The sequence below is a fragment of the Giraffa tippelskirchi genome, chromosome 8, assembly GCF_054371585.1.
Source record: "Giraffa tippelskirchi isolate mGirTip1 chromosome 8, T2T-mGirTip1v1.2.pri, whole genome shotgun sequence".
NCBI classification, from domain to species: domain Eukaryota; kingdom Metazoa; phylum Chordata; class Mammalia; order Artiodactyla; family Giraffidae; genus Giraffa; species Giraffa tippelskirchi.
The window spans coordinates 67,758,161-67,780,515 of record NC_137282.1 but is presented as its reverse complement, the minus strand read 5'-3'; the positions used below and the strand labels follow the sequence as shown (position 1 = coordinate 67,780,515).

Genomic DNA, 22,355 nt, shown 5'->3' with positions numbered 1-22,355 from the left:
CTGCTCCAAAGGAGCTCACAAGCTGAGTTTCAAGGGAGGTATTGAGAGGACAGGGATGGCTACAACGTGCTGCAAACTGAGTGAGGGTCCCCACAATCCTCAGCAAAGGTGTGTGGTGTGCAAGTGGGGAGTAGAGGGCCCCCAAGTTCCAAAGGAAGGGAGGTACTCGGGAGCTAAAGCCCTTGGCTGCTGTGGTAGCAGCTGCAGATGGCAGCTCGTCCACAGTGCACTTCGAATGAGGTCATATGAGCGGGACTCTGGAAATGGCTCCGAAATCCAGAGAAAGGGGTCAGGGTATGTGGGAATCCGGCGGGGGTGGGGGGTGGATGAAGGAAGGTGTCCTTCCTCTCTCCAGTGCAATTTGGTTTGGTGAGTCTCAAAGCTACCAGATGGCACTTCCCAAGTCAGGCCCCCGCAGGAATCAGGGTGGGCTGCATGCCTCGGCCCCTGCCACAGGGACAAGCCACACCAGTGGCCTCCCTGAGCTCCAATGGCCGGATCTGGGGGTTCTGTCTGGGTGCACACCTGCTTGTTCTGGCCAAGTTCCCCGCTTCTCTGAGCACCAGCTTCAACCTCTCGAATGAGGACATCGATTGCTACCTTGGCACGTTACTCTCTTCATCCTGTGAAGACTCATTAGGCTTATCCTACAATTACTAGCTGGCCCGAGGAGATATCTCCTGAATCCAGATTAAGCTGGAGTCTCCCAGGCTCATCTGGCATGTCTTCCCTGAAGTCTGCCAAAACCCACACCCTTGCGTTTCCAGGGACTCCCCTTAGCCAGCTGGGCAGAAAACCCAGCATGTTTCAAACAAGCTGACAGACAAGCGGGAGAGGACTCACGGGCAGACGGCTTCCCTCAGGTCTCGGGTGGAGCTCTGGGACCACAGCAGCAACAGGCCATCCCAGTCCCTGGGCTCAGCAGCGCCCTCATTCTCACGCCGGCGGCTCTGCCCTGAGGGGAGCAGGAAGGTCACCAACTGCCGCAGGCGGACCTCACGCCCCTCCCACTTATGGAGCCTGACCTCCCCCGGCCCCACCCCTTCCCCTACCCCAGCAGGACGAGAGCTCCTCTTCCCCTGGCTTCTAACGTGAGGCCCGGCCCTGGGCCCCGATTGGGCACTGCCCCAGTCCGGAGCCAATCACAGTGGCCAAGGAGGTGGAAGGCACCGATTGGCCAGGGCCAGGTCATGTGACCATACTCCCCAGGAAACTCAAATATTACCAAGATTCCCTAAGAAACCAATGAACAAAATTATCCAGTAAAGGCAAACCGTACTTTTTAATGAGGCCAAAGTCACAGAAAAAAAAAAAAAAAAAAGCTTCACAATGAAGTGCTCAAGGAAGCTACAAAATAAACTTTCAAAAAAGTTTAGTAGTTTTTTTAATAGGGTGACGGAGAGCTATACCTATCCCATATATGTGAATTTAGGTTTAAACTAGATTTCCCTTGGCTATTTTATAAGACAAAAAAACCCACATCACCCCCTTTTACTCCCCCCCACACCCAAAAAGTGTTTTAATCTATTGAATTTTTGTGTCCTCAGTTGTGTCTGATTCACGGCAACTCACGATCTCTACACAGCCAGGCTCTTCCGTCCATGGAATTCAGGGCAATTTTTTCTGTCACAGTAAATGCCCACCCTGGGTGATCCAAACGGAAGGGCTCAGAGGCTCCTGAGAGACTAACTCCTTTCAGCTGAGCACAGAGCTGGCTCCTCACTGGGATGCCTGTGGCCTGGGGCTCCCAGAGGGGAGAGCAGCACTCGCCCCACCGTGTGGTCACTGCTGGAAGTGCAGGCTGCTCCTCACTCCCCCTTGACAGTGTCCCTGAGGGCAGAACAGTGTGAAGTTAATCAAGGTGGAAACGCAAACTCCAATGCAAGCAAACTTCCCTCAAGGTCTCCAATACCACTCAGGAACAGGGTATTGGAAACTGCAGGGGATGACATGAATGAAGATGGAGACTTGACACCTTACACCGAGTTCACTTCCAGTTATCCCTAGACAAACATTCCATGAAAACTTGTCACAAATCTAGAGGAACAATGAGCCGAAACCGGACACGTGCTTTGAGTCTTCACACACAAAACTAAAAGGCAGTCCACAAAAAAAACCAGGAGAATACAGTGGACTTTGCAAAATCAAAGATATCTACTGTGGGAAAGACCTCAGTACAAAAGCAAAAGACAGGTCACACATCGCGAGACGAATGAGTGGAAACACAAAGCTTATCAAGGATGTGTCTCCAAACAGACAAAGAACACCAACACAACAAGCCTGTGAAAACTAGGGAAAGGTCTGAAGGGACACCAGACTGAGGAAGACACACACAGAGTATCCCGGATGATGTCCAGCACTGAGGGCCTGAAGAATCAACAGTCTAGTTGTACCTCCTCAGGCCTGTGTGACCCTGGGTGAGGCCTCTGTTTCCCGGTGGCTCTGAGAGATGGACAGGGAGGAAGGGGAAGAGAAATCACTTGCATTTCTAATACTCACAGCAAAGTCTTCCAATGAGAAGGGAATTATCACCCCCACTGACAATGCCATTCACTGAAGTGATCCCCACGGGTCCATCTAACCCAGAAGGGAAGGAAGGACCTGTTCTCACAAAACGGCGAGAGATGGAAGAAGGAAGATCAAGCCCACACCAATCCCTGGAAAGAGAAGCTGTGCTCAGGGCTTGAAAGAATTCCTATTTGGAAAATGATATCCCAGCCCCACAAGGCAATCCACAGCTTCGATGCTATTCCTCCCAAAATGCCAATGCATTTTCGCACCCAACCAAGAATTGCAAAAGGGGTACGGAAACAGAAAAGAGCCTAAATTGTCAATACAATCCGACGAAAAAGCCCCGATACGGACATCCAAGGTTGTGTGAAAGGAAATTAGACGACCAAACTAGGATCCTCAGGAGAGTATCGGAGAAGGCAATGGCGACCCACTCCAGTACTCTTGCCTGGAAAATGCCCTGGACGGAGGAGCCTGGTAGGCTGCAGGCCATGGGGTCGCGCAGAGTCAGACACGACTGAGGTGACTTAGCCGCAGCAGCAGCAGCAGGAGCCGGACAGTATGCTATTGGGAATACAACAACACACACAGATCCAGATCGATGGAATAAAGTTGAGGGTCCAGACACAGACCCCAGCATCCATGCTCAACTCATCTCTGACACAGAAGGGGAGAATATCCAAATGGGAACAAGAAAGCCTCTTCAATACATGTCCATGGGAAAACCAGACAGCTACATCTGAAGAACGCTATTGGTTTTGATCTCAGACCACCTCAATATCGGGGAAAACCTCACCCTAAAGGCTGATGTCATGAGATAGCTAGAAAGAAGCGTAGGTCAAAGGCTCCTTAACATCAGAGTCTCCTTGCCATTTGCTGGGCGGAGGTAGAAATGGGTCTCTTCAAGTAAGGGAAAGAGGTACACGAAGTACACCAATGGGTTTCCATCCAATGGAACCTCTTCACAACAGAGAAGCTAAGCAAGCATTCACAAATGCAAAAGAGAGGAAACGGAACACGAGAGACTCCTTGCAAGTGGTGTATCTGAGAAGGGGTTCATATGGAAAGAGACGAAGAATGCACAGCACTCAGATTCCAAGAAACACCACCACCACCCTTGACCCTTCCCCCATGACCAACTCCGACCTAAAGCCTTTCTCTCCCTCTAACCTATCCCTAAAACATAACCCTCATCTAATCATATACATGTGCATTCCTAGCATCCATCCGTCCACACACGAGAGAGAAAGAGGAAGACACAGACTGAATTGAGAAAGGAAAAGAGAGGGACACAGCCAGAGAGAGACACGGAACCAAAGAGAGGAAAGGAGTCGATGGTCCAGACTTTTCATCAATCTGTCTCGAAGGTAGAAGCAATGACAGCGCCCATCCACCCCAGAAGGGGGAAAAGGACGGAAGGTTTGGAGAGGAAAAGACAAGAACGCAGGGAGCCATTAGAAGCTCAGCCACCCGCAGAAGCCGAGCTGGGACACTTGAACAGAATCTCAATGGAAACAGAGGACCAGAAAGTTGGCCACTCTTTTCTATAAGAGAGGGAGACCTTCGAGTCTTCCTTTCGGTCCTCCAACTTGGATGCGGGGTCTCAAAACAGTCAGGAGGGGGAGTGCCTTTTCCTGGGTACCACGGCACATCCAGGCCTCGTTCTGCCCCATTCTGTGCTGTGTCAGCCCAGGAAGGAATCTTTCTTTCTGAAGTCTCAGCGCACACGCTCCACGTGATATCGGCCCCAGGTGGAAAGGCATGGAGCTGCTCGTAGGCCGACAGACCTAGGAAGCAGATGGGAGAATGACCGCCACTCTGCAGATGGAGAGACTGGGGAAACCCTGAGGGGCATATGCTTGTCCAGGGCCACACCACTTATGAGAAGAAGGAGCCTGGTCTGAGAGCAGCGGGGCCCTCGGAGCTCAGGCCCTGGCTGCACCCAGGCCTCCCCAGGGCTGTCGGCTGGGCTGGGTGGGTGTCACTGTGCCTGCACATGGCTTAAGGGTGGTGGTCGAGCAGTCAGAAACCCAGGGATTCGCTTGGGAAGTTTTGGGGAAGGGACCTCAGCACGAACCCCAGGAAATGATGTCACCTGCCGGCAACAGAACCCAACAGAACCCGCAACCCGGGTATCCAGGCCTCGAGAGCGGAGAGGAGCCCCCAGCCAGATCACTTGCTGCCGAGATGTTCTGCTGTTTGCCCCTGCCCAGAGGCCGGGGCCTCAGGAGAGCTCACAGGCAGTGTGCGTGGGCACCCTGTCGACGTTGGCTCAGGGCACCCCCGAGACGCCTCTGGCCCTTTGCCCGGAGAAACAGAAAGGTAACACGGGGAGCCCCAGGCCGGGCCAGGCCACCTCTCCCATGCCACCCGGAAACACCGGGTCCTTTGCCTGTGTGTGTGGATGCGGGTTTCTCGGGGTGTGTCTCCCTCAAGGAAGCCCAGGTGGATGTGGGGTCAGAAGCCTGCGGACAAGTTGTGTCCACACCCCAGGGGAGAGCATGCTGGGCGGGATGGGGAGAGTGCGGGCAGGGCCGGCCGCCCAGGCTGACCTCACACCCTCAGGTGGGTCTCTTTCCTCCCGGGTGGGGATCTGAGCAGACACACGTCTCTGACCCTTCTGGGCAGAGAAGTTCGAGCAGGCCGAAGCAGCGGCTCCACTGGCCAGGCCCAGCTCGGAAAACTCCCAGCATGGCTGGCTGACGGTCACTGTCGTTGCAGAGCTTCCCACGTGATGAGGCCGAGGACGGGGACACCCCATCCAGCTCCCGGAGGGAGGGGTCGGAGCACCACCCCCCCGCCCGTGAGGCCCAGTGCAGGCTCCAGGTGAGCGTGCCCACGGAGGCATCAGCCCCACCGGGGGCGAAGCGGAGGCGGGGAAGGCCTGCTGCCGAGACACCGCCCAGGATACACCCGGCGGCCCAGTCTGAGGCTGCCACGGAGCTCAGCACACCCGGCTCCGACCCAGAGTCCCGAGAACCCCGGCCTCTGAGGCAGCAGGAGGACCTGGAGCCCAGCACGCCAGAGCACAGAGGTGAGGACGCTGGGGCTGGTGTACGGGAGTGTGTGCGGAGGGGGTGCTGAGCTACACAGGGACGAGTCCCCGAAAGCTGCTGCTGGGCCTGCAGCAAGCGCTGGCCTCACACCCCCCGCCCCCCATCTTGCACACTTCAGTCCCAAAAGACATCCGACCCTGGGTATTCTTTGGGAATCTCTTGGAAGCTTTCTGTCCCGGGATACGCACATGCCAAGGCTGGCCTGCGGGCAAACGATGCTTCTCCCACAGCTCTAGCACTGGCCTCCAACTGGAACCAGGCTCCACTTCCCAGACCTGTCCCTACAGAGGTGGTGGCTCCAGGTGCAGGACCCAGGGATCCACCGAGGGCAGATGGAGAACCGAGACTTGCCCTCGCAGAGACACCAGGCCAGCTGGGTACTGGCCAGCACACCGGGCAGATCGGATCTCCGTGCCTGCAGGACCCCCAGCCCCAGGCACTGATGTCCCACCCCCTCAGCCAGAACCTCCACCTCCACGTGCACCTCTACCTGCTCGGCCTTTGGCAGGAGAACCCGAGGCAGAGGAGGAGTCACCGCCTCGGCAGGGAGAGCCTGCCCTGGCTCCCGCGCAACACCCAGACGCCCACGATGACTCACCCACCCCTGCAGGGAGAACGAGCCCCCGCTCTGGACAGAGACCCAGAGCCCTTGCCGGAAACACCACGTCCAGGGGAGCGGTCGGCTCTGCAGCCTCCATCCCTGTCTGCTCACCGTGGACGCCGTCAACTCGGTCTGCCCCCAGGGGACATGGAGTTCCTTTCCCCCGAACTGCTTTGCATTTGGTTTGTTTCCACCTTTCTGGTGATGTTTTCTTTTTTGCGTGGTTTCCTGTATTTTTGTTGGTTAAGTTGGGATTAGTAAACTTTTTCATCATTGTTGCAATTTGGGAACACTGTTGTGTAACTCTGGTGATACTGTGTTACCATCACCACTTTGTAGTTTCAGACCCGTTCCATCTTTATGCCCCACCCCCCAACAAAGCCTGGATTCAAGGCAAGCACGCCCTGTTCATCCCTCCGCCCGATCCTGAACACAATTTCATCTTTTCCTTCTGCATTCCTTCCTATATTCTTGGTGTCCCCAATCAATGACTCTCAGTGAAATGACTGAAGGAGTTTTTTTCGGACGCTCCACCTACTGTAAGACTCCACTGGAGAGTTCTCATGTTTATGTCCTTTGAACTAGCCTTTGATAGCTGAAAGGACGTTGTACGTCCTTTCAAGATACCATGTGCCAAACGAAGCCCTTTTGGCAAATGCCATCATTATCTCCAGGCAGGCATTGCTGTTTGAAGGGTGCCATCTCAGCCAGAAGGCAGAGGCTGAGCTCCTCTTGTTGCACCAGCTCCCAAAAGAAGCCAAGAAAGGGAGCTGGAACAACAAACCACCCCAACGCCCAGGAAAGCGTTCTTCATGACAGAAGGCTAGAAAATGACCCAACATCCTTGTGGCCCAGAACCCCTCTAGAAATTCACTGTTCCATAAAAAAGAGAAACAGATGGGAAGTTCCAAGGAGAGGCAATGCCCATGGCCAGTGTATTTTAGAGACGGCCTGACCGCTCCGGGGAAGACACGCACTGACAGAACCCCTTGGGAAACAGCCGTGATAGTCCTCACTGTCGTAAGGGATTCCTCTGGGGACAACCTGCCCTGGGCACCACACGAGGGAGCAGACCGGCTTCTCTTCCTCTGCCCCCACACCATTCACTCATGAAGGCAGCTCAGGTGTTCTCATGCCCTGCCTGCCTGCCTGCCTGGCTCATCCGTGAGCTGTGACCACCTCCAGGACAGGACTCCACCTTCTGCTCTCTGTGTACCGTGAATCTGCACACAGTGGGCTTTCAGAACCTTAGGAGACTTGAGCCATTCCCACTCGAGCCAGAACCCTCCCCAGGAAGGAAAACAGCTGTGGAGTCCTTTTGGCCCCAGCACTGGTTCCGAAACCCTGGCGGCTCCTAGAGCCTCTACGGTGTGAAGAGGGAGGTCCCTTTTGACAGAGCTTTCCGGCCGTCAGATCTAAGCTGCTGTTTCACTGTCAGCTGTGTCTCTTCCGTTGCAGTGTTGCAGGTGGGCCACGCTGCTCCAAAGGAGCTCACAAGCTGAGTTTCAAGGGAGGTATTGAGAGGACAGGGATGGCTACAACGTGCTGCAAACTGAGTGAGGGTCCCCACAATCCTCAGCAAAGGTGTGTGGTGTGCAAGTGGGGAGTAGAGGGCCCCCAAGTTCCAAAGGAAGGGAGGTACTCGGGAGCTAAAGCCCTTGGCTGCTGTGGTAGCAGCTGCAGATGGCAGCTCGTCCACAGTGCACTTCGAATGAGGTCATATGAGCGGGACTCTGGAAATGGCTCCGAAATCCAGAGAAAGGGGTCAGGGTATGTGGGAATCCGGCGGGGGTGGGGGGTGGATGAAGGAAGGTGTCCTTCCTCTCTCCAGTGCAATTTGGTTTGGTGAGTCTCAAAGCTACCAGATGGCACTTCCCAAGTCAGGCCCCCGCAGGAATCAGGGTGGGCTGCATGCCTCGGCCCCTGCCACAGGGACAAGCCACACCAGTGGCCTCCCTGAGCTCCAATGGCCGGATCTGGGGGTTCTGTCTGGGTGCACACCTGCTTGTTCTGGCCAAGTTCCCCGCTTCTCTGAGCACCAGCTTCAACCTCTCGAATGAGGACATCGATTGCTACCTTGGCACGTTACTCTCTTCATCCTGTGAAGACTCATTAGGCTTATCCTACAATTACTAGCTGGCCCGAGGAGATATCTCCTGAATCCAGATTAAGCTGGAGTCTCCCAGGCTCATCTGGCATGTCTTCCCTGAAGTCTGCCAAAACCCACACCCTTGCGTTTCCAGGGACTCCCCTTAGCCAGCTGGGCAGAAAACCCAGCATGTTTCAAACAAGCTGACAGACAAGCGGGAGAGGACTCACGGGCAGACGGCTTCCCTCAGGTCTCGGGTGGAGCTCTGGGACCACAGCAGCAACAGGCCATCCCAGTCCCTGGGCTCAGCAGCGCCCTCATTCTCACGCCGGCGGCTCTGCCCTGAGGGGAGCAGGAAGGTCACCAACTGCCGCAGGCGGACCTCACGCCCCTCCCACTTATGGAGCCTGACCTCCCCCGGCCCCACCCCTTCCCCTACCCCAGCAGGACGAGAGCTCCTCTTCCCCTGGCTTCTAACGTGAGGCCCGGCCCTGGGCCCCGATTGGGCACTGCCCCAGTCCGGAGCCAATCACAGTGGCCAAGGAGGTGGAAGGCACCGATTGGCCAGGGCCAGGTCATGTGACCATACTCCCCAGGAAACTCAAATATTACCAAGATTCCCTAAGAAACCAATGAACAAAATTATCCAGTAAAGGCAAACCGTACTTTTTAATGAGGCCAAAGTCACAGAAAAAAAAAAAAAAAAAAGCTTCACAATGAAGTGCTCAAGGAAGCTACAAAATAAACTTTCAAAAAAGTTTAGTAGTTTTTTTAATAGGGTGACGGAGAGCTATACCTATCCCATATATGTGAATTTAGGTTTAAACTAGATTTCCCTTGGCTATTTTATAAGACAAAAAAACCCACATCACCCCCTTTTACTCCCCCCCACACCCAAAAAGTGTTTTAATCTATTGAATTTTTGTGTCCTCAGTTGTGTCTGATTCACGGCAACTCACGATCTCTACACAGCCAGGCTCTTCCGTCCATGGAATTCAGGGCAATTTTTTCTGTCACAGTAAATGCCCACCCTGGGTGATCCAAACGGAAGGGCTCAGAGGCTCCTGAGAGACTAACTCCTTTCAGCTGAGCACAGAGCTGGCTCCTCACTGGGATGCCTGTGGCCTGGGGCTCCCAGAGGGGAGAGCAGCACTCGCCCCACCGTGTGGTCACTGCTGGAAGTGCAGGCTGCTCCTCACTCCCCCTTGACAGTGTCCCTGAGGGCAGAACAGTGTGAAGTTAATCAAGGTGGAAACGCAAACTCCAATGCAAGCAAACTTCCCTCAAGGTCTCCAATACCACTCAGGAACAGGGTATTGGAAACTGCAGGGGATGACATGAATGAAGATGGAGACTTGACACCTTACACCGAGTTCACTTCCAGTTATCCCTAGACAAACATTCCATGAAAACTTGTCACAAATCTAGAGGAACAATGAGCCGAAACCGGACACGTGCTTTGAGTCTTCACACACAAAACTAAAAGGCAGTCCACAAAAAAAACCAGGAGAATACAGTGGACTTTGCAAAATCAAAGATATCTACTGTGGGAAAGACCTCAGTACAAAAGCAAAAGACAGGTCACACATCGCGAGACGAATGAGTGGAAACACAAAGCTTATCAAGGATGTGTCTCCAAACAGACAAAGAACACCAACACAACAAGCCTGTGAAAACTAGGGAAAGGTCTGAAGGGACACCAGACTGAGGAAGACACACACAGAGTATCCCGGATGATGTCCAGCACTGAGGGCCTGAAGAATCAACAGTCTAGTTGTACCTCCTCAGGCCTGTGTGACCCTGGGTGAGGCCTCTGTTTCCCGGTGGCTCTGAGAGATGGACAGGGAGGAAGGGGAAGAGAAATCACTTGCATTTCTAATACTCACAGCAAAGTCTTCCAATGAGAAGGGAATTATCACCCCCACTGACAATGCCATTCACTGAAGTGATCCCCACGGGTCCATCTAACCCAGAAGGGAAGGAAGGACCTGTTCTCACAAAACGGCGAGAGATGGAAGAAGGAAGATCAAGCCCACACCAATCCCTGGAAAGAGAAGCTGTGCTCAGGGCTTGAAAGAATTCCTATTTGGAAAATGATATCCCAGCCCCACAAGGCAATCCACAGCTTCGATGCTATTCCTCCCAAAATGCCAATGCATTTTCGCACCCAACCAAGAATTGCAAAAGGGGTACGGAAACAGAAAAGAGCCTAAATTGTCAATACAATCCGACGAAAAAGCCCCGATACGGACATCCAAGGTTGTGTGAAAGGAAATTAGACGACCAAACTAGGATCCTCAGGAGAGTATCGGAGAAGGCAATGGCGACCCACTCCAGTACTCTTGCCTGGAAAACGCCCTGGACGGAGGAGCCTGGTAGGCTGCAGGCCATGGGGTCGCGCAGAGTCAGACACGACTGAAGTGACTTAGCCGCAGCAGCAGCAGCAGGAGCCGGACAGTATGCTATTGGGAATACAACAACACACACAGATCCAGATCGATGGAATAAAGTTGAGGGTCCAGACACAGACCCCAGCATCCATGCTCAACTCATCTCTGACACAGAAGGGGAGAATATCCAAATGGGAACAAGAAAGCCTCTTCAATACATGTCCATGGGAAAACCAGACAGCTACATCTGAAGAACGCTATTGGTTTTGATCTCAGACCACCTCAATATCGGGGAAAACCTCACCCTAAAGGCTGATGTCATGAGATAGCTAGAAAGAAGCGTAGGTCAAAGGCTCCTTAACATCAGAGTCTCCTTGCCATTTGCTGGGCGGAGGTAGAAATGGGTCTCTTCAAGTAAGGGAAAGAGGTACACGAAGTACACCAATGGGTTTCCATCCAATGGAACCTCTTCACAACAGAGAAGCTAAGCAAGCATTCACAAATGCAAAAGAGAGGAAACGGAACACGAGAGACTCCTTGCAAGTGGTGTATCTGAGAAGGGGTTCATATGGAAAGAGACGAAGAATGCACAGCACTCAGATTCCAAGAAACACCACCACCACCCTTGACCCTTCCCCCATGACCAACTCCGACCTAAAGCCTTTCTCTCCCTCTAACCTATCCCTAAAACATAACCCTCATCTAATCATATACATGTGCATTCCTAGCATCCATCCGTCCACACACGAGAGAGAAAGAGGAAGACACAGACTGAATTGAGAAAGGAAAAGAGAGGGACACAGCCAGAGAGAGACACGGAACCAAAGAGAGGAAAGGAGTCGATGGTCCAGACTTTTCATCAATCTGTCTCGAAGGTAGAAGCAATGACAGCGCCCATCCACCCCAGAAGGGGGAAAAGGACGGAAGGTTTGGAGAGGAAAAGACAAGAACGCAGGGAGCCATTAGAAGCTCAGCCACCCGCAGAAGCCGAGCTGGGACACTTGAACAGAATCTCAATGGAAACAGAGGACCAGAAAGTTGGCCACTCTTTTCTATAAGAGAGGGAGACCTTCGAGTCTTCCTTTCGGTCCTCCAACTTGGATGCGGGGTCTCAAAACAGTCAGGAGGGGGAGTGCCTTTTCCTGGGTACCACGGCACATCCAGGCCTCGTTCTGCCCCATTCTGTGCTGTGTCAGCCCAGGAAGGAATCTTTCTTTCTGAAGTCTCAGCGCACACGCTCCACGTGATATCGGCCCCAGGTGGAAAGGCATGGAGCTGCTCGTAGGCCGACAGACCTAGGAAGCAGATGGGAGAATGACCGCCACTCTGCAGATGGAGAGACTGGGGAAACCCTGAGGGGCATATGCTTGTCCAGGGCCACACCACTTATGAGAAGAAGGAGCCTGGTCTGAGAGCAGCGGGGCCCTCGGAGCTCAGGCCCTGGCTGCACCCAGGCCTCCCCAGGGCTGTCGGCTGGGCTGGGTGGGTGTCACTGTGCCTGCACATGGCTTAAGGGTGGTGGTCGAGCAGTCAGAAACCCAGGGATTCGCTTGGGAAGTTTTGGGGAAGGGACCTCAGCACGAACCCCAGGAAATGATGTCACCTGCCGGCAACAGAACCCAACAGAACCCGCAACCCGGGTATCCAGGCCTCGAGAGCGGAGAGGAGCCCCCAGCCAGATCACTTGCTGCCGAGATGTTCTGCTGTTTGCCCCTGCCCAGAGGCCGGGGCCTCAGGAGAGCTCACAGGCAGTGTGCGTGGGCACCCTGTCGACGTTGGCTCAGGGCACCCCCGAGACGCCTCTGGCCCTTTGCCCGGAGAAACAGAAAGGTAACACGGGGAGCCCCAGGCCGGGCCAGGCCACCTCTCCCATGCCACCCGGAAACACCGGGTCCTTTGCCTGTGTGTGTGGATGCGGGTTTCTCGGGGTGTGTCTCCCTCAAGGAAGCCCAGGTGGATGTGGGGTCAGAAGCCTGCGGACAAGTTGTGTCCACACCCCAGGGGAGAGCATGCTGGGCGGGATGGGGAGAGTGCGGGCAGGGCCGGCCGCCCAGGCTGACCTCACACCCTCAGGTGGGTCTCTTTCCTCCCGGGTGGGGATCTGAGCAGACACACGTCTCTGACCCTTCTGGGCAGAGAAGTTCGAGCAGGCCGAAGCAGCGGCTCCACTGGCCAGGCCCAGCTCGGAAAACTCCCAGCATGGCTGGCTGACGGTCACTGTCGTTGCAGAGCTTCCCACGTGATGAGGCCGAGGACGGGGACACCCCATCCAGCTCCCGGAGGGAGGGGTCGGAGCACCACCCCCCCGCCCGTGAGGCCCAGTGCAGGCTCCAGGTGAGCGTGCCCACGGAGGCATCAGCCCCACCGGGGGCGAAGCGGAGGCGGGGAAGGCCTGCTGCCGAGACACCGCCCAGGATACACCCGGCGGCCCAGTCTGAGGCTGCCACGGAGCTCAGCACACCCGGCTCCGACCCAGAGTCCCGAGAACCCCGGCCTCTGAGGCAGCAGGAGGACCTGGAGCCCAGCACGCCAGAGCACAGAGGTGAGGACGCTGGGGCTGGTGTACGGGAGTGTGTGCGGAGGGGGTGCTGAGCTACACAGGGACGAGTCCCCGAAAGCTGCTGCTGGGCCTGCAGCAAGCGCTGGCCTCACACCCCCCGCCCCCCATCTTGCACACTTCAGTCCCAAAAGACATCCGACCCTGGGTATTCTTTGGGAATCTCTTGGAAGCTTTCTGTCCCGGGATACGCACATGCCAAGGCTGGCCTGCGGGCAAACGATGCTTCTCCCACAGCTCTAGCACTGGCCTCCAACTGGAACCAGGCTCCACTTCCCAGACCTGTCCCTACAGAGGTGGTGGCTCCAGGTGCAGGACCCAGGGATCCACCGAGGGCAGATGGAGAACCGAGACTTGCCCTCGCAGAGACACCAGGCCAGCTGGGTACTGGCCAGCACACCGGGCAGATCGGATCTCCGTGCCTGCAGGACCCCCAGCCCCAGGCACTGATGTCCCACCCCCTCAGCCAGAACCTCCACCTCCACGTGCACCTCTACCTGCTCGGCCTTTGGCAGGAGAACCCGAGGCAGAGGAGGAGTCACCGCCTCGGCAGGGAGAGCCTGCCCTGGCTCCCGCGCAACACCCAGACGCCCACGATGACTCACCCACCCCTGCAGGGAGAACGAGCCCCCGCTCTGGACAGAGACCCAGAGCCCTTGCCGGAAACACCACGTCCAGGGGAGCGGTCGGCTCTGCAGCCTCCATCCCTGTCTGCTCACCGTGGACGCCGTCAACTCGGTCTGCCCCCAGGGGACATGGAGTTCCTTTCCCCCGAACTGCTTTGCATTTGGTTTGTTTCCACCTTTCTGGTGATGTTTTCTTTTTTGCGTGGTTTCCTGTATTTTTGTTGGTTAAGTTGGGATTAGTAAACTTTTTCATCATTGTTGCAATTTGGGAACACTGTTGTGTAACTCTGGTGATACTGTGTTACCATCACCACTTTGTAGTTTCAGACCCGTTCCATCTTTATGCCCCACCCCCCAACAAAGCCTGGATTCAAGGCAAGCACGCCCTGTTCATCCCTCCGCCCGATCCTGAACACAATTTCATCTTTTCCTTCTGCATTCCTTCCTATATTCTTGGTGTCCCCAATCAATGACTCTCAGTGAAATGACTGAAGGAGTTTTTTTCGGACGCTCCACCTACTGTAAGACTCCACTGGAGAGTTCTCATGTTTATGTCCTTTGAACTAGCCTTTGATAGCTGAAAGGACGTTGTACGTCCTTTCAAGATACCATGTGCCAAACGAAGCCCTTTTGGCAAATGCCATCATTATCTCCAGGCAGGCATTGCTGTTTGAAGGGTGCCATCTCAGCCAGAAGGCAGAGGCTGAGCTCCTCTTGTTGCACCAGCTCCCAAAAGAAGCCAAGAAAGGGAGCTGGAACAACAAACCACCCCAACGCCCAGGAAAGCGTTCTTCATGACAGAAGGCTAGAAAATGACCCAACATCCTTGTGGCCCAGAACCCCTCTAGAAATTCACTGTTCCATAAAAAAGAGAAACAGATGGGAAGTTCCAAGGAGAGGCAATGCCCATGGCCAGTGTATTTTAGAGACGGCCTGACCGCTCCGGGGAAGACACGCACTGACAGAACCCCTTGGGAAACAGCCGTGATAGTCCTCACTGTCGTAAGGGATTCCTCTGGGGACAACCTGCCCTGGGCACCACACGAGGGAGCAGACCGGCTTCTCTTCCTCTGCCCCCACACCATTCACTCATGAAGGCAGCTCAGGTGTTCTCATGCCCTGCCTGCCTGCCTGCCTGGCTCATCCGTGAGCTGTGACCACCTCCAGGACAGGACTCCACCTTCTGCTCTCTGTGTACCGTGAATCTGCACACAGTGGGCTTTCAGAACCTTAGGAGACTTGAGCCATTCCCACTCGAGCCAGAACCCTCCCCAGGAAGGAAAACAGCTGTGGAGTCCTTTTGGCCCCAGCACTGGTTCCGAAACCCTGGCGGCTCCTAGAGCCTCTACGGTGTGAAGAGGGAGGTCCCTTTTGACAGAGCTTTCCGGCCGTCAGATCTAAGCTGCTGTTTCACTGTCAGCTGTGTCTCTTCCGTTGCAGTGTTGCAGGTGGGCCACGCTGCTCCAAAGGAGCTCACAAGCTGAGTTTCAAGGGAGGTATTGAGAGGACAGGGATGGCTACAACGTGCTGCAAACTGAGTGAGGGTCCCCACAATCCTCAGCAAAGGTGTGTGGTGTGCAAGTGGGGAGTAGAGGGCCCCCAAGTTCCAAAGGAAGGGAGGTACTCGGGAGCTAAAGCCCTTGGCTGCTGTGGTAGCAGCTGCAGATGGCAGCTCGTCCACAGTGCACTTCGAATGAGGTCATATGAGCGGGACTCTGGAAATGGCTCCGAAATCCAGAGAAAGGGGTCAGGGTATGTGGGAATCCGGCGGGGGTGGGGGGTGGATGAAGGAAGGTGTCCTTCCTCTCTCCAGTGCAATTTGGTTTGGTGAGTCTCAAAGCTACCAGATGGCACTTCCCAAGTCAGGCCCCCGCAGGAATCAGGGTGGGCTGCATGCCTCGGCCCCTGCCACAGGGACAAGCCACACCAGTGGCCTCCCTGAGCTCCAATGGCCGGATCTGGGGGTTCTGTCTGGGTGCACACCTGCTTGTTCTGGCCAAGTTCCCCGCTTCTCTGAGCACCAGCTTCAACCTCTCGAATGAGGACATCGATTGCTACCTTGGCACGTTACTCTCTTCATCCTGTGAAGACTCATTAGGCTTATCCTACAATTACTAGCTGGCCCGAGGAGATATCTCCTGAATCCAGATTAAGCTGGAGTCTCCCAGGCTCATCTGGCATGTCTTCCCTGAAGTCTGCCAAAACCCACACCCTTGCGTTTCCAGGGACTCCCCTTAGCCAGCTGGGCAGAAAACCCAGCATGTTTCAAACAAGCTGACAGACAAGCGGGAGAGGACTCACGGGCAGACGGCTTCCCTCAGGTCTCGGGTGGAGCTCTGGGACCACAGCAGCAACAGGCCATCCCAGTCCCTGGGCTCAGCAGCGCCCTCATTCTCACGCCGGCGGCTCTGCCCTGAGGGGAGCAGGAAGGTCACCAACTGCCGCAGGCGGACCTCACGCCCCTCCCACTTATGGAGCCTGACCTCCCCCGGCCCCACCCCTTCCCCTACCCCAGCAGGACGAGAGCTCCTCTTCCCCTGGCTTCTAACGTGAGGCCCGGCCCTGGGCCCCGATTGGGCACTGCCCCAGTCCGGAGCCAATCACAGTGGCCAAGGAGGTGGAAGGCACCGATTGGCCAGGGCCAGGTCATGTGACCATACTCCCCAGGAAACTCAAATATTACCAAGATTCCCTAAGAAACCAATGAACAAAATTATCCAGTAAAGGCAAACCGTACTTTTTAATGAGGCCAAAGTCACAGAAAAAAAAAAAAAAAAAAGCTTCACAATGAAGTGCTCAAGGAAGCTACAAAATAAACTTTCAAAAAAGTTTAGTAGTTTTTTTAATAGGGTGACGGAGAGCTATACCTATCCCATATATGTGAATTTAGGTTTAAACTAGATTTCCCTTGGCTATTTTATAAGACAAAAAAACCCACATCACCCCCTTTTACTCCCCCCCACACCCAAAAAGTGTTTTAATCTATTGAATTTTTGTGTCCTCAGTTGTGTCTGATTCACGGCAACTCACGATCTCTACACAGCCAGGCTCTTCCGTCCATGGAATTCAGGGCAATTTTTTCTGTCACAGTAAATGCCCACCCTGGGTGATCCAAACGGAAGGGCTCAGAGGCTCCTGAGAGACTAACTCCTTTCAGCTGAGCACAGAGCTGGCTCCTCACTGGGATGCCTGTGGCCTGGGGCTCCCAGAGGGGAGAGCAGCACTCGCCCCACCGTGTGGTCACTGCTGGAAGTGCAGGCTGCTCCTCACTCCCCCTTGACAGTGTCCCTGAGGGCAGAACAGTGTGAAGTTAATCAAGGTGGAAACGCAAACTCCAATGCAAGCAAACTTCCCTCAAGGTCTCCAATACCACTCAGGAACAGGGTATTGGAAACTGCAGGGGATGACATGAATGAAGATGGAGACTTGACACCTTACACCGAGTTCACTTCCAGTTATCCCTAGACAAACATTCCATGAAAACTTGTCACAAATCTAGAGGAACAATGAGCCGAAACCGGACACGTGCTTTGAGTCTTCACACACAAAACTAAAAGGCAGTCCACAAAAAAAACCAGGAGAATACAGTGGACTTTGCAAAATCAAAGATATCTACTGTGGGAAAGACCTCAGTACAAAAGCAAAAGACAGGTCACACATCGCGAGACGAATGAGTGGAAACACAAAGCTTATCAAGGATGTGTCTCCAAACAGACAAAGAACACCAACACAACAAGCCTGTGAAAACTAGGGAAAGGTCTGAAGGGACACCAGACTGAGGAAGACACACACAGAGTATCCCGGATGATGTCCAGCACTGAGGGCCTGAAGAATCAACAGTCTAGTTGTACCTCCTCAGGCCTGTGTGACCCTGGGTGAGGCCTCTGTTTCCCGGTGGCTCTGAGAGATGGACAGGGAGGAAGGGGAAGAGAAATCACTTGCATTTCTAATACTCACAGCAAAGTCTTCCAATGAGAAGGGAATTATCACCCCCACTGACAATGCCATTCACTGAAGTGATCCCCACGGGTCCATCTAACCCAGAAGGGAAGGAAGGACCTGTTCTCACAAAACGGCGAGAGATGGAAGAAGGAAGATCAAGCCCACACCAATCCCTGGAAGGAGAAGCTGTGCTCAGGGCTTGAAAGAATTCCTATTTGGAAAATGATATCCCAGCCCCACAAGGCAATCCACAGCTTCGATGCTATTCCTCCCAAAATGCCAATGCATTTTCGCACCCAACCAAGAATTGCAAAAGGGGTACGGAAACAGAAAAGAGCCTAAATTGTCAATACAATCCGACGAAAAAGCCCCGATACGGACATCCAAGGTTGTGTGAAAGGAAATTAGACGACCAAACTAGGATCCTCAGGAGAGTATCGGAGAAGGCAATGGCGACCCACTCCAGTACTCTTGCCTGGAAAACGCCCTGGACGGAGGAGCCTGGTAGGCTGCAGGCCATGGGGTCGCGCAGAGTCAGACACGACTGAAGTGACTTAGCCGCAGCAGCAGCAGCAGGAGCCGGACAGTATGCTATTGGGAATACAACAACACACACAGATCCAGATCGATGGAATAAAGTTGAGGGTCCAGACACAGACCCCAGCATCCATGCTCAACTCATCTCTGACACAGAAGGGGAGAATATCCAAATGGGAACAAGAAAGCCTCTTCAATACATGTCCATGGGAAAACCAGACAGCTACATCTGAAGAACGCTATTGGTTTTGATCTCAGACCACCTCAATATCGGGGAAAACCTCACCCTAAAGGCTGATGTCATGAGATAGCTAGAAAGAAGCGTAGGTCAAAGGCTCCTTAACATCAGAGTCTCCTTGCCATTTGCTGGGCGGAGGTAGAAATGGGTCTCTTCAAGTAAGGGAAAGAGGTACACGAAGTACACCAATGGGTTTCCATCCAATGGAACCTCTTCACAACAGAGAAGCTAAGCAAGCATTCACAAATGCAAAAGAGAGGAAACGGAACACGAGAGACTCCTTGCAAGTGGTGTATCTGAGAAGGGGTTCATATGGAAAGAGACGAAGAATGCACAGCACTCAGATTCCAAGAAACACCACCACCACCCTTGACCCTTCCCCCATGACCAACTCCGACCTAAAGCCTTTCTCTCCCTCTAACCTATCCCTAAAACATAACCCTCATCTAATCATATACATGTGCATTCCTAGCATCCATCCGTCCACACACGAGAGAGAAAGAGGAAGACACAGACTGAATTGAGAAAGGAAAAGAGAGGGACACAGCCAGAGAGAGACACGGAACCAAAGAGAGGAAAGGAGTCGATGGTCCAGACTTTTCATCAATCTGTCTCGAAGGTAGAAGCAATGACAGCGCCCATCCACCCCAGAAGGGGGAAAAGGACGGAAGGTTTGGAGAGGAAAAGACAAGAACGCAGGGAGCCATTAGAAGCTCAGCCACCCGCAGAAGCCGAGCTGGGACACTTGAACAGAATCTCAATGGAAACAGAGGACCAGAAAGTTGGCCACTCTTTTCTATAAGAGAGGGAGACCTTCGAGTCTTCCTTTCGGTCCTCCAACTTGGATGCGGGGTCTCAAAACAGTCAGGAGGGGGAGTGCCTTTTCCTGGGTACCACGGCACATCCAGGCCTCGTTCTGCCCCATTCTGTGCTGTGTCAGCCCAGGAAGGAATCTTTCTTTCTGAAGTCTCAGCGCACACGCTCCACGTGATATCGGCCCCAGGTGGAAAGGCATGGAGCTGCTCGTAGGCCGACAGACCTAGGAAGCAGATGGGAGAATGACCGCCACTCTGCAGATGGAGAGACTGGGGAAACCCTGAGGGGCATATGCTTGTCCAGGGCCACACCACTTATGAGAAGAAGGAGCCTGGTCTGAGAGCAGCGGGGCCCTCGGAGCTCAGGCCCTGGCTGCACCCAGGCCTCCCCAGGGCTGTCGGCTGGGCTGGGTGGGTGTCACTGTGCCTGCACATGGCTTAAGGGTGGTGGTCGAGCAGTCAGAAACCCAGGGATTCCCTTGGGAAGTTTTGGGGAAGGGACCTCAGCACGAACCCCAGGAAATGATGTCACCTGCCGGCAACAGAACCCAACAGAACCCGCAACCCGGGTATCCAGGCCTCGAGAGCGGAGAGGAGCCCCCAGCCAGATCACTTGCTGCCGAGATGTTCTGCTGTTTGCCCCTGCCCAGAGGCCGGGGCCTCAGGAGAGCTCACAGGCAGTGTGCGTGGGCACCCTGTCGACGTTGGCTCAGGGCACCCCCGAGACGCCTCTGGCCCTTTGCCCGGAGAAACAGAAAGGTAACACGGGGAGCCCCAGGCCGGGCCAGGCCACCTCTCCCATGCCACCCGGAAACACCGGGTCCTTTGCCTGTGTGTGTGGATGCGGGTTTCTCGGGGTGTGTCTCCCTCAAGGAAGCCCAGGTGGATGTGGGGTCAGAAGCCTGCGGACAAGTTGTGTCCACACCCCAGGGGAGAGCATGCTGGGCGGGATGGGGAGAGTGCGGGCAGGGCCGGCCGCCCAGGCTGACCTCACACCCTCAGGTGGGTCTCTTTCCTCCCGGGTGGGGATCTGAGCAGACACACGTCTCTGACCCTTCTGGGCAGAGAAGTTCGAGCAGGCCGAAGCAGCGGCTCCACTGGCCAGGCCCAGCTCGGAAAACTCCCAGCATGGCTGGCTGACGGTCACTGTCGTTGCAGAGCTTCCCACGTGATGAGGCCGAGGACGGGGACACCCCATCCAGCTCCCGGAGGGAGGGGTCGGAGCACCACCCCCCCGCCCGTGAGGCCCAGTGCAGGCTCCAGGTGAGCGTGCCCACGGAGGCATCAGCCCCACCGGGGGCGAAGCGGAGGCGGGGAAGGCCTGCTGCCGAGACACCGCCCAGGATACACCCGGCGGCCCAGTCTGAGGCTGCCACGGAGCTCAGCACACCCGGCTCCGACCCAGAGTCCCGAGAACCCCGGCCTCTGAGGCAGCAGGAGGACCTGGAGCCCAGCACGCCAGAGCACAGAGGTGAGGACGCTGGGGCTGGTGTACGGGAGTGTGTGCGGAGGGGGTGCTGAGCTACACAGGGACGAGTCCCCGAAAGCTGCTGCTGGGCCTGCAGCAAGCGCTGGCCTCACACCCCCCGCCCCCCATCTTGCACACTTCAGTCCCAAAAGACATCCGACCCTGGGTATTCTTTGGGAATCTCTTGGAAGCTTTCTGTCCCGGGATACGCACATGCCAAGGCTGGCCTGCGGGCAAACGATGCTTCTCCCACAGCTCTAGCACTGGCCTCCAACTGGAACCAGGCTCCACTTCCCAGACCTGTCCCTACAGAGGTGGTGGCTCCAGGTGCAGGACCCAGGGATCCACCGAGGGCAGATGGAGAACCGAGACTTGCCCTCGCAGAGACACCAGGCCAGCTGGGTACTGGCCAGCACACCGGGCAGATCGGATCTCCGTGCCTGCAGGACCCCCAGCCCCAGGCACTGATGTCCCACCCCCTCAGCCAGAACCTCCACCTCCACGTGCACCTCTACCTGCTCGGCCTTTGGCAGGAGAACCCGAGGCAGAGGAGGAGTCACCGCCTCGGCAGGGAGAGCCTGCCCTGGCTCCCGCGCAACACCCAGACGCCCACGATGACTCACCCACCCCTGCAGGGAGAACGAGCCCCCGCTCTGGACAGAGACCCAGAGCCCTTGCCGGAAACACCACGTCCAGGGGAGCGGTCGGCTCTGCAGCCTCCATCCCTGTCTGCTCACCGTGGACGCCGTCAACTCGGTCTGCCCCCAGGGGACATGGAGTTCCTTTCCCCCGAACTGCTTTGCATTTGGTTTGTTTCCACCTTTCTGGTGATGTTTTCTTTTTTGCGTGGTTTCCTGTATTTTTGTTGGTTAAGTTGGGATTAGTAAACTTTTTCATCATTGTTGCAATTTGGGAACACTGTTGTGTAACTCTGGTGATACTGTGTTACCATCACCACTTTGTAGTTTCAGACCCGTTCCATCTTTATGCCCCACCCCCCAACAAAGCCTGGATTCAAGGCAAGCACGCCCTGTTCATCCCTCCGCCCGATCCTGAACACAATTTCATCTTTTCCTTCTGCATTCCTTCCTATATTCTTGGTGTCCCCAATCAATGACTCTCAGTGAAATGACTGAAGGAGTTTTTTTCGGACGCTCCACCTACTGTAAGACTCCACTGGAGAGTTCTCATGTTTATGTCCTTTGAACTAGCCTTTGATAGCTGAAAGGACGTTGTACGTCCTTTCAAGATACCATGTGCCAAACGAAGCCCTTTTGGCAAATGCCATCATTATCTCCAGGCAGGCATTGCTGTTTGAAGGGTGCCATCTCAGCCAGAAGGCAGAGGCTGAGCTCCTCTTGTTGCACCAGCTCCCAAAAGAAGCCAAGAAAGGGAGCTGGAACAACAAACCACCCCAACGCCCAGGAAAGCGTTCTTCATGACAGAAGGCTAGAAAATGACCCAACATCCTTGTGGCCCAGAACCCCTCTAGAAATTCACTGTTCCATAAAAAAGAGAAACAGAT

At 54.9% G+C, this 22,355-nt stretch overlaps 3 protein-coding genes and 1 long non-coding RNA gene across 4 annotated transcripts in view; 3 read left to right on the top strand and 1 right to left on the bottom strand.

Annotated features, from left to right (window-relative positions):
* The window catches only part of LOC145517351 (uncharacterized), a 131,507-nt gene that overhangs the window by 23,506 nt on the left and 85,646 nt on the right, over positions 1–22,355 (bottom strand). The window contains exons 40-52 of the long non-coding RNA XR_014061988.1: positions 21,568–21,684; positions 19,361–19,586; positions 16,861–17,118; positions 16,132–16,243; positions 13,924–14,040; positions 11,717–11,942; positions 9,217–9,474; positions 8,488–8,599; positions 8,170–8,267; positions 4,073–4,298; positions 1,573–1,830; positions 844–955; positions 526–623 (exon numbers count right to left, since the gene is read on the bottom strand). This is a non-coding gene — a long non-coding RNA (uncharacterized LOC145517351). The remainder of the gene's footprint in view (positions 1–525; positions 624–843; positions 956–1,572; positions 1,831–4,072; positions 4,299–8,169; positions 8,268–8,487; positions 8,600–9,216; positions 9,475–11,716; positions 11,943–13,923; positions 14,041–16,131; positions 16,244–16,860; positions 17,119–19,360; positions 19,587–21,567; positions 21,685–22,355) is intronic.
* LOC145517201 (uncharacterized) lies at positions 4,646–6,446 on the top strand. The gene is made up of 3 exons (XM_081519469.1): positions 4,646–4,833; positions 5,233–5,545; positions 5,798–6,446. The coding sequence occupies exons 1-3, from the start codon at positions 4,699–4,701 to the stop codon at positions 6,424–6,426; spliced, it is 1,077 nt and encodes a 358-aa protein (XP_081375595.1). The 5' UTR covers positions 4,646–4,698; the 3' UTR covers positions 6,427–6,446.
* Positions 11,855–14,094, top strand: LOC145517171 (uncharacterized). Its single transcript, XM_081519436.1, has 3 exons — positions 11,855–12,477; positions 12,877–13,189; positions 13,442–14,094. Exons 1-3 carry the CDS (start codon positions 12,241–12,243, stop codon positions 14,068–14,070), a joined length of 1,179 nt encoding a protein of 392 aa, XP_081375562.1. The 5' UTR covers positions 11,855–12,240; the 3' UTR covers positions 14,071–14,094.
* Positions 19,851–21,735, top strand: LOC145517105 (uncharacterized). Its single transcript, XM_081519364.1, has 3 exons — positions 19,851–20,121; positions 20,521–20,833; positions 21,086–21,735. The coding sequence occupies exons 1-3, from the start codon at positions 19,885–19,887 to the stop codon at positions 21,712–21,714; spliced, it is 1,179 nt and encodes a 392-aa protein (XP_081375490.1). The 5' UTR covers positions 19,851–19,884; the 3' UTR covers positions 21,715–21,735.

Coding starts and splice junctions, on each gene's coding strand:
- LOC145517171 (XM_081519436.1), top strand. CDS start 12,241: ATGATGTCACCTGCCGGCAACAGAACCCAACAGAACCCGCAACCCGGG. Junction 12,478..12,876: donor TTGCCCGGAGAAACAGAAAG/GTAACACGGGGA, acceptor CTGTCGTTGCAG/AGCTTCCCACGTGATGAGGC. Junction 13,190..13,441: donor CAGCACGCCAGAGCACAGAG/GTGAGGACGCTG, acceptor CTTCTCCCACAG/CTCTAGCACTGGCCTCCAAC.
- LOC145517105 (XM_081519364.1), top strand. CDS start 19,885: ATGATGTCACCTGCCGGCAACAGAACCCAACAGAACCCGCAACCCGGG. Junction 20,122..20,520: donor TTGCCCGGAGAAACAGAAAG/GTAACACGGGGA, acceptor CTGTCGTTGCAG/AGCTTCCCACGTGATGAGGC. Junction 20,834..21,085: donor CAGCACGCCAGAGCACAGAG/GTGAGGACGCTG, acceptor CTTCTCCCACAG/CTCTAGCACTGGCCTCCAAC.
- LOC145517201 (XM_081519469.1), top strand. CDS start 4,699: ATGTTCTGCTGTTTGCCCCTGCCCAGAGGCCGGGGCCTCAGGAGAGCT. Junction 4,834..5,232: donor TTGCCCGGAGAAACAGAAAG/GTAACACGGGGA, acceptor CTGTCGTTGCAG/AGCTTCCCACGTGATGAGGC. Junction 5,546..5,797: donor CAGCACGCCAGAGCACAGAG/GTGAGGACGCTG, acceptor CTTCTCCCACAG/CTCTAGCACTGGCCTCCAAC.